Genomic DNA, 10,109 nt, shown 5'->3' with positions numbered 1-10,109 from the left:
GAGATTCACCCAGTTGATAAATTGTGGCCACTTTCCCCGAGATTCTGCACCAATCTCTTTCCTATTCTTTTTATTCCTTTTTCTTGATTTTCAAAGGCTTTTAACAGAGCTGTCCTCAATTATGCGATGTTTCTATCTCTGTGCTCGCAGCAGCGTAGGGAGGTCCAGGGAGGCAGATTATTGACTTTGCCCTCTACATGACCTTGAAGCTGAGGAAGGTTAGTGCTACTGGCAGATGGGCTCTTCTTCTGCAAATCATGCCTTGCTGCCATTTGTCCCAATTCTCAGCCTGAGCTGCGATGGCAAAGAACAACTTGTTAAGGAATTGCTTCTTTCCTACCATGTTCAATTGCTCTCAGTCCCAGGCGGTTCATATTGACTGACTGCACCTACTCAAGGTGTTTTGCAAAAGGCACTTAGTGAAATTCATTCTGGGGATTCTTCAGTGTTTTTTACTGCCCAGACTACATGTGTGATACAGCCAGGTGAAGGTTTAACTTTCAGAGGGTCAGGGTAAGAGCTGTCATGGAAGTGAAATTTCCATTTTGTCAAAAGTTCTGCTTTTCAGCATGGTACAAAAATGAAAAAATGTGACTTTTCCCACAAAATGAAATTTGTGGTTTTTAATTTGGGTAGGTGGAAACATTTTTACATTTTGGTTTTGTTTTGGGAGACTAGTCAGAGTATATAAACAGAAAAAATTCAAAATGAAAAGGTACTCTGAGAAACAACAGCATAAGCCTAAACCGACATTTTTTTAAATGATGTTGTGGATCAATTTAACTTTTATTTGAAATCCTTTTTTCCAACCTCTCCAAACCATTGCAAAAATCACTGTTTCCATGCAAAGTGTCTGTTCCAAGATTACAACCCCATGCAATACTAAACCAGAAACATTGCTATGACAATTTCTGTACCATAGATCCACTACGCTACCTCATTAAATTACATAAGCCACCTACAAAATAGCAATTCCCAAAGGACAAACACTCTTCCAGAAAAGTTTCACCCTGTTCCTGTCAAGTATCAGTCGGTCCAGAGAAACCAGCTGCTTTTTCTTGTTTTGTTGATTTTTTAACTGACACTGGAAGCCTGTGCTAATACTTGGGGAGGCCAAGGGAGCATTCACGCAGCGCTGTTCCTGCAGCCAGCCAGATCTAGGCAGACATCAATGCAAATGGCTCTAGTTTTCAGCTTTTACATAATGTCTCTGCTACAGTGTGGAGACCACAAATGCAATCATGCTAATGAGGGCTTGCTCTGTTCAGAGCCCTCACTGCAAACCAGATCTTGGCAATGATGCCAGCACATCATGCTGGCCTGCCTCTGAGACATCATCCTCTGCAATGCAAGTAAGACCAGGGCTTCATCTGTATTGGCATTTTGCATGGGTCAGATTAAGCAGATAGTGAAATCAGGGCACATCCCCATTACAAATGAAATTAAATATAGCTTGGATGCAACAGCCCTTTGGAGCTTCATCTCCATCTGTTTTTATGACCTGGGTAAAACAGATGCTTTAATAATTGGAACATGTTCAGCTATTTACATGACAGATGAACACAGACCTGCATGGATGTTTGGTTGGCTGCTCATTTATTCACCCAAACAAGTAAATAATATCAAAGCTAGCTGCTGCACAGTGAACACTTTCAAACAACAGTGCATGCCAACATGTTTGGAGACATGAGAATGTTCAGAGTTTTCCTTTGGAAATGTGCTTCCTATAATGAAGGCAAACAGGTGTGTGTGTTTCTGTTTGAACCACAGTATTTTCCCCATTTACAGTATTAGTGAAAGTTGTTTTGAGTCTTCTAAAACCAAATCTACTTTTTCTCTGCTGGGTAAATGGTGAAAATATAATTATTCACACAGCCTTTTCCCTCCTAGACTCATAAACCACAAAGTATGGAAGATGGGCACTGCCAGGGCGGGTTAATGACCCCTCGGGGAGGGCTGGGAGCTGCTCACCCAGCAGAACCTGCGGCTGCGTAGATGGACATGGCTGTGCCTGGCACCCAGGTCCCATCAAGGGGTGTTTGTGTCACCAGCCAGTCTGTCCTCCTGAGCCTCATTGTGCCAGGCAGCAAAAAAAATGGAATCCCTGTTCCGTTGCTGAAAGTCTCAGCAATAGAAGAAATCAGCTTCTGTCTTCAAAGAACCAACTACTGCTGAGGCCAAGTGAAATCTCTAAATGCATGGAGGGAAGCAGGAGTGATAGTGACTGTGGGGCTTGCAGAGGATGAACCTCTTCCCAACTCCCTTGTTTTCTGAATGCCCCAGCCCCTAGTCTGCCTCACTGCACCGTCTCGCTCCCCTCACCCCTTCCAGAAGCTATGATGGGTTTTGTGCTTTCTCTGGGGCAGTTAGAAAGCCTGGGGCCACTCACACACCCATCTCTGTGGCAGAGACTCTGAATAGGAAGAGAAGAACAAGTGACTGATTTCTTTTTAAACTGTACAGGTGGGAGCCTCCTCTCAGCATCACCGCAGCTCTCCTCCTAAAGTTGCTTTGATATTCAACAAACACTTTTTAAACAATACTGTCCTAATCCCTTATTATAATGCCCAGAGCCACTTGCAGGCTTTCTGAAACTCATTATTACAATTACAATCAAGAATCACAGGACTCTCTGCTTTGTGCCAGAAATACATATACACTGAATTGTTTGTAGAGGAGCCACAGAGAGAAAGAGCGAAGGAGAAAAGCTGCTTCAGTACTGCTCAAATCAGGAGCACCCCATTTAAATTTTCCTCTTTCATTTTCCAATTTAACTTGCAGCTGCTGAAATCCGGGCTCATATTTGCTTTGTCCTCCATGCTCTCCTTTGCCCTAAATCCAGGGAACTTCGAGCTGTGCCCGGGTCTACCGCACCCCCTCCCCAGCTCCAGCAGCCCCTGGGTGAGGAGGCAGGTAGGTCTGCCGGAGAGATGCAGCGCTTTGGGCCCCTCAATCGCAGCAGAGGTAAGGAGCACCCCCACTGTGGAAACTGCTGCAACAGTACTTAGCAGATGCAAAACAAACTCGTTGGGCAAGTGAACAGAGCATGAAGCTTAGTTTTATTAAAGCTTTGTCTGATGAGTCACAAAAAACCTTAGAGAGGGCTGTGGGGTTTTTTGGTAGTGTTATCCCAATATACTACTGACACAGCACGTAGAGAGGGAACCGTGATTCAGCTTTTGCCAGCACAAACCCTGGAACTAGCTCTCCCTCTTTTGCAAATAGTGTCTGATGTCGATCTCCCTTATCACTGGCTTCCATGGAGATGTCGCTGACTGGTGCTTAGAACAGTGAGATGGATCAGGCCCTTTCTTCTGAATAAATATCAGATCTGATTCACCACTCAATTGCTTCCGTTTTATCTCTGTAGAATGTCATTGATTATAGAAGGATTTGCAAGTTTAAAACTAGACTAATTCAGTGATTAATCCCAACCAAAGCCTTCTGTAAATAGAGAGCAATACTCCAGCAGTGTTCAATAGTCGACACATCAATGGAGTGCTCTGTAATATGATTCAACGGCATTTAGACTTTCCTTCCCTTTATTCAAGGCAGTGCTGGGATACATTTAGTTTAGCTAACCCAGACTTTTCTCCTCTACTTCTTCTCCCGTCAGGCACATTCTCAGTGAAACAAAGGCAAAATTCTCCCGTCCATTGACTGTCTTGTTCAACGTAGCAGCCAAACCCTTGAAGAGGCTACCCATACATGTTGAGATGCCCACCAGGACCAGAGGCTGCCACAGCATGATGGGAGGAAGGAAGAGGGACCCTCAGCCTCACTGCTAGGTCCGAACACATCTAAAGCCCTTTTCAAGCCATGGGCTGAAGGCTCCCACAGCATCTTCCAACAGTGAATAAAGGCTGGTCCAGAGAGTGGAAAAGCTTATTCTAGAACTGGCTGGCTGTAAACACCAAACTACTTGCTCAGGCTCAATCTTGCTCATATAGGGCAGTCCCACACAGTATAGCCAGAAACACTGGATGAGGAGAAGCAGTTGGAGCAAAGAAATACCTTGATTTTAAAGGTATCAAGCATTTCTGCAGCTTCCTCTGGTCTCACTGATCTTTGGATACCACAAGAAAACCTCAAAACACTCTCTCAAATGCTATATAGTCTGGATATAAATAAGAGTTCCAGGTGATGGAAATATTTGGGGGTTTCAATATTTGGTTTTGGTCTAAAGAAAACTGAAATAAACATGTTGTGGAAATTTCCCAATGGCAACCACCCCCCACACTGATGACATAACTGCTCAGCTTCACTGAGTAGCTGCCAGGTGGTCTGTGGCTGTAGAGCACCCCATTTCCCTCTGTAGGGTTTTTCCCCTGAGTCATGGTGCCTAAGGAGGTGGACCCAGGACTTTCAGCAGCCAAATCTTCTTTCTGTTTCCCATCATTTTTAGAGTCAAGTATCATGTACCTTTGCTCTCCCCTGGAGATCCTGGGGTCCACTTAAAGCAACAGACCCTGACGTTCCACTGGGTAAATAGCCCCAGGACCCAAATCCAGTTTCAGAGGCAGACAAATGATGATAAGACCAGTCCATCTATGCACCTGCGTGGATTGCTGGACCAGCTTTAATTGACAGCTACAGACAAACATGGAGCTCAGGCATGTGCAGCTCTTCTAGCTATTGTCACTCCTTAGCTTGCAAGTTCCCTTGAGAAAGGGTGACCAGCAAGGTGGGTATTTCTGTAGTGCTCTTACAGCGCCTCCATCCACTTCCTCCAACTCTGAACAGCTGCAGAAGAACCAACTTCTGAGCACCAGCCATCAGCCAAGGCCAGGTTGGGAGACAGGACAGAAGTGATCTCTCTTTCTCTCACATGAGCTTTACCTCTTCGTGATTCCATTTTTTGCCTTCTAGCAGGACTCCTGTCAGCTGCCTCCAGAAGATGTGCCTGCTTATTTCCTTGTTTTTCCACTCCAGATAGGTGTTCCTCCTCAGGTATCGGGACAGCCCCATCCTCTGCCTCAGCAAAGCCTTATTCACTTCTTCTAGTACAATCATGATGATTCCAGCCTTTCCTTCAACAAGCTGCCAGGACTGGGCAATGTCAAACTCAAAACTACACCACTTGCTCTCCAGAAAGTCAGTAGAGATGACTGCAATGACATTTCTGCTACTCAGAAAACCTTCTTGGATGATATTGGTGACAATGGGTACCCCTGGCAGGAAATCCCTGTAGTAAAGACAAAGCTGGAAGGGAGGTGTTCCTCCTTCTAAGGGTTCCACCAGCTCTTTCATCACCCATTCTTGGTCTTTGCTGGAGTGGATAACAAATGCATCATAGGTGTCACCCCTTTCTGCAGAGCGTTTACACCCGCTGAGCAGCACCAATGAGTAGTATAGCTGAAAGTAGTACTTGTAAATCAGGAAGAGGAACACCGTTGCAGCAAGCAACATGATCACTGAGAATGACACTGTGCTTGCATTGAGTTGACAGGAGGACAGATCAAAGCTTGACAGGCTCATGTTTTTCATGTATGCAGGCGTGTGACATAACATCAACTCCTTGTTCTGCAGTAGCTCCTGCTCTTCCTTGATCCATTTTAGAAAGTTCAGGTATACGCAAGAGCATTCAAACAGGTTTTGAGAGATGTCTAGCAGGACCAGACTATCAGGCAGGATTTCCAGGGCTGAGTCCAACAGAACATTCAGTTGGTTGTTGCTGAAATCCAGGGCTGTGAGGGCTTGGAGAGGCTTGTAGACTACAGGATCAAAGGTAAGTAGCTTATTGTTGCTGATGTTCAGCTCTTTTAGTTCAGAGAGGGCATCAAATGTATTTCGATCCACCTGTACTAATTTGCAACTTGAAATATCCAAGGTGTGGAGGTGACTTAGGTTTTTGAAGTTGTTGGCCAATTTGTTGTTCTCAAAGGAGTTGCCTGCCATCTTGAGCACTTGCAAAGAGTTCAAGCCACAAAACGTACACTGGCATGTAACATGAGTTCTGGTATGGGAAATATCCAGGTAAATGAGTTTCTGAAGGGATAGAAAGACAGGGTAGGAGCCAGGACCAAATAACTTTGTGTGCTGAAGGTCCAAATATAACAAATTCTTCACATTACTGAAATCTCCAGTCAACCTGATGTCAGAATTGAAGCTTAGGTTCAAGTGTTTCAAATTTGGACACTTGGAAAACTGAGGGGAACAGCAGCGAGTGAAGGAGAGGTGATTCTCACTCAAGTCTATGACCTCCAGGTTACTTAGACTCTCAAAGTTCTGACGGAAGCTATTGAGGTGTTTGCTCTTGGTAATACGAAGCACTCTCAGCTCCTTGAAAAGAGACAGCTTCACAGCAGGCACTTCCTTAAACTTGCATTTCTTGCATTCCAGCTGTTTCACTTGAGAGAACATAGGGACCTCTGACACCTCTTCAAGTTGGAGGTCCACCAACCGAATACTGGAGACATTGCCTATGCAGTTAAAAAGAGTGTCTGTGTCACTCTCAAATTCCCTGAAACAGATTAAGACAAACTCTTGCATTTGTACCTGACACAGTCCACTCAAGAGTCCACTCTGAAAGTCTACCAGTTTCTGGCTGTCACTGAATTCTCCAACTATCAGTCTGTTGACCTGTAAACCAGTCAGGCCTTGAAGAGAAATGTGCATCACATTGTAGTTCTCAAAAGAGGACCTCAGAACCAGCTCACCAAGGTGAATCTTTGCAAAGGACCCTGGCTCTATGTATTTTATATCATTCAAGGAAAGCAACAGTGTGAGGTTGAGCCTGTTCGCTTCCCTCAGGGCATCAAGGTCTCCTTTGGAGATATATGTGATCTTATTGGAGACAAAGCTCAGGTGCCTGAGAGAGGTCAGGTTGGTGAAGTACTTGGGAAGCTTCAATGAAGCAATGTTATTGTGGCCCAAATTCAGCTCCTGCAGGGTATGCAAGTGTCCAATGGGTAGGTCAGTCAGAGACGCTATGTTGGTTTCCACCAATACTAGTTTTTTCAGAGATGTTAAGCCATAGAAGGCTGCTGTCCCCAGGTACTGGAGGGGATTAGCAGTTAAAATTAAGGTGGAAAGTTTATGAAGATCCTTAAAAGAGTTATCTTCTATTGTATGGAGTTGGCACCTGTTGGGCAGGAAAAGAGAATAAATGTGCATGAAACACTGTCCCTTTCATTACATGTTCACTAACACTACTGCGCTAAGCGGTGGTGCAACATGCTCAGGCTCAACCTCACACTGGGGGCTGGTTTGACTTTACTGTGCTGGGCAGAGCCAGCACTCCTGAATGTGCAAAGGGAACCCTTCCACAGCAGGAGACCTTCTCTCACCTGCTCCTACCTCTTTAAACCTGAAGTTTAACTGCAAAGCAAGAGACCTTCAGCCACAGTGAAGGTCAAAAATTCATGCAGGCAGCAGGAAAGAAGCGTTTTAGCTTTCTGTTTAGGCCAAAATAACATAGTAATGACCATCATTGATGGCAAAGCCAAGCAGATACAGCACTCCCTTACACCTTGTACCCTCACAGCCTTCAGACTGTCGCTTCAGCCACATCTGGGCAGTCCCACTGGCACCAGCGTGATGCAGCAGCTGCAAAGATCACAACTCTGCCAGCAGTTTTGCTGATGATATCTGAGAGGGAACAGACAGCTATGATGGCTCTAAAGGAGAAAAGGGAGAGGAAAAAAGAGGGTGGCCACCTAAAGATGGTTTCACATGGGAAGATCCAAAATTTGAGATTGAAATCCATTCCGCAATGAGTTCAAGCAAAATTAGCTTTACAATCCAGCCAGTGCCTTACAGCAAAACTGCTCTGGCACTCAGCCACTTTGGAGTTGTAACTGTGATGGGACTGAGTGACATTTTTCAGTGAAACAATTTACCCAGAGAAACTGTTGTCTCAAGTCAATGGAAATTATACATCAGTTCAAATTTGCTAATAAGCCTCCCCCATCTCCTCCCCCAGATATATGAGGAGAAGGGAAAAGAGAATATGTTGATATTTTAAAATAGCCTTTTAGAAAATGAATGTACCTTCATTTTATTTTTTTTAAACTGTGATTAGAAAAACAGCTCACCCAAGATGTTCCACTTCAGAGTTTTTCTAACAGTGAAAAGTCTGACATTTTTCGTGTTCAGAGAAAAGTAAAACATCTTCCTCCTCCTTCTCACATCCCAACCTACAAGGTCAGGCTGACAGACCCAGCTCTGCGCAGAGGGTGTGCACTCAGCAACTGGACTAAAAGCTGCACATCACTTGACCATGGGGATATGCAAAGAGGCAGACACAGGCATAAAGTGACAATCAAAAAAAAAAAGAACAGCCAAGACCAACAAACCCCAAAATAAGCAACCACGGCAGCCCAGCTGGTGAATCAAGACTAACCACTATCCACACAGAAGAGTTCATTACCTTGTAAGATCCAGAAGCTGCAGTTCAGGGACTGATGAAAAATTATTTGACCCCAGTGATTTCAGATTGCTGAAACTGAGATCCAAATTCTGGGTGGTATTTGGGACTTCAGCAGGAACTCCTGAGACATTCAGTCCCATGCATCTGAAAGTTTTGTTAGGGATGACCTGTAACAGTGGCAGATCCAACCACGGTCAACACCTGCTCAACATGAAGTGCCAGAAAATTACACTGTCAGAAAAGCGGGAGCAGAATGACTAACCTTGTGGTTAATTTCTAAATGAGCTGCCCTGAATTTTAGGAAATCTCTTATATATCCTAAGCATCTTTCCCACTTCTAATAGAACCAGTCCTACTCCCCAGCAAGAGCTACATTTCTTGCTGATTGAAGCAGGTGCAAAGCTACAGGACAGTGTTCCTTGAGGCTATGAATGAACCAGCAGCAACCTTTGAGAGAGCCAGTAAAACAAACACACGGGGATGCACCGCGTGTCCAGGATCAGCTCTCAGCTTTGTTACACTGCAGATAAGCAGGCAGATCTAACCACAGTTATTCTGTAAGCAATAATTGTTGGCAAAAGTTTGCAAAAGGCAGTTGATCAGTGCCAGGTACTTGCAGTACTGGTGAAATCACTCTATGGTACAAATCAGGTGAAAATACACTATTTTGCAGAAAATATTGACAAGGCTTGGATCTCTTCCTGAAGGGTAACATAATCTATTAGATTAACTGTACTGCAATAACCTCAGAGGTACAGAAAGCCAACAAGAAGAAATGGTTCATGCTGCTGGTTCTGTTTCTCAGATGTTTTTGAGACCAGCATTTACTTCAAATACTTCAATTGCCTTGGTAACAGCCTTGGAAAAAAGATGGGCTTTCATAAGACAACTAACACACAACAGACTTGATGCACAAATCTCCCAAGCAGAGGGAAAAGTTGCAGCAGAGAAACAGAAGGATTTCGTGCCCGTTTAGAGATCACATACCTCCAAACAGGGATTGAGGAGGCAGCCTGCCAGCTGTGATGGGACAAGCGCCAGCTGCAGCAGCACCACGAGTGTCCATGGAGGAAGAGCTCCTCTCCTGGGCATCTTCAGAAGGCCAGATGTGCAGGAGAAAGCAGCATGGGTATCACTCAAGGACCTGGAGCAAGAAACCTCCTGAAATGCCAAGCGTTGTGTTTCACCACTCTTATTTCTGACTGAACGTCATTGAGAGTTGCAGAGAACAAGGAGGGAAGTGAAACTAGTAGCTGCCTGGTTTCTAGACATGCTCTGAGAGAATTGCTCTTCTTGCAACTGTTTTAAAAACAATTTTTTTAAAAAACAAGAAAAAAGGAAGTAATGAAAGCTATAGTTTGGACTAGAAATTAAAGAGGAATATGGGTGGTATCAGTGTGTCACTTGACTTGATTGCCTCAGATTAGCTCAGGTCAAACTGGCAAGAAATGGGAAACTTGTGAAATTATGAGTCCAATTTCTGGAAGGCCATGCTTTACATCCTATGATTCAAATGCACTGGATAAAGCGAATGACTCTCTGCCTTTGCACCTCTGCCATATGCCCAGCTACATCGCACTGGCAAGTAGCGGAGAAGTGCTCAGCTGTGGCAGATGTTTTCCTGAGCCAGGCAACGACAGGTTTATCTATGGCCAAGCTCTTATGAACACGTATCTTGGTTTTATCCGTCTGGCTGGACCACAGTATTGCAGTTATTGCAGGAACAAGTTGCACATGG

The 10,109-nt window shown here is 44.5% G+C and overlaps 1 protein-coding gene across 1 annotated transcript; it reads right to left on the bottom strand.

The window, feature by feature from the left end:
* Positions 1-4,819: 4,819 nt before the first annotated feature.
* On the bottom strand, positions 4,820-9,469 carry TLR4 (toll like receptor 4). Its single transcript, XM_009809127.2, has 3 exons — positions 9,359-9,469; positions 8,372-8,538; positions 4,820-7,084 (listed from the first exon to the last, which is right to left on the bottom strand). Exons 1-3 carry the CDS (start codon positions 9,461-9,463, stop codon positions 4,825-4,827), a joined length of 2,532 nt encoding a protein of 843 aa, XP_009807429.2. The 5' UTR covers positions 9,464-9,469; the 3' UTR covers positions 4,820-4,824.
* Positions 9,470-10,109: the final 640 nt, after the last annotated feature.

The sequence above is a fragment of the Gavia stellata genome, chromosome 24 (genome assembly GCF_030936135.1).
Source record: "Gavia stellata isolate bGavSte3 chromosome 24, bGavSte3.hap2, whole genome shotgun sequence".
Classification (NCBI taxonomy): domain Eukaryota; kingdom Metazoa; phylum Chordata; class Aves; order Gaviiformes; family Gaviidae; genus Gavia; species Gavia stellata.
This window is presented reverse-complemented; position numbering and strand designations above follow the sequence as displayed.

What these genes read in the sequence shown, in the direction of transcription:
- TLR4 (XM_009809127.2), bottom strand. Translation starts at nt 9,463, where the DNA reads ATGCCCAGGAGAGGAGCTCTTCCTCCATGGACACTCGTGGTGCTGCTG. An exon ending in TCCTCAATCCCTGTTTGGAG is followed by an intron (nt 8,539 to 9,358) that starts GTATGTGATCTC and finishes CCACTGTTACAG; the next exon opens with GTCATCCCTAACAAAACTTT. An exon ending in CAGCTTCTGGATCTTACAAG is followed by an intron (nt 7,085 to 8,371) that starts GTAATGAACTCT and finishes CCTGCCCAACAG; the next exon opens with GTGCCAACTCCATACAATAG.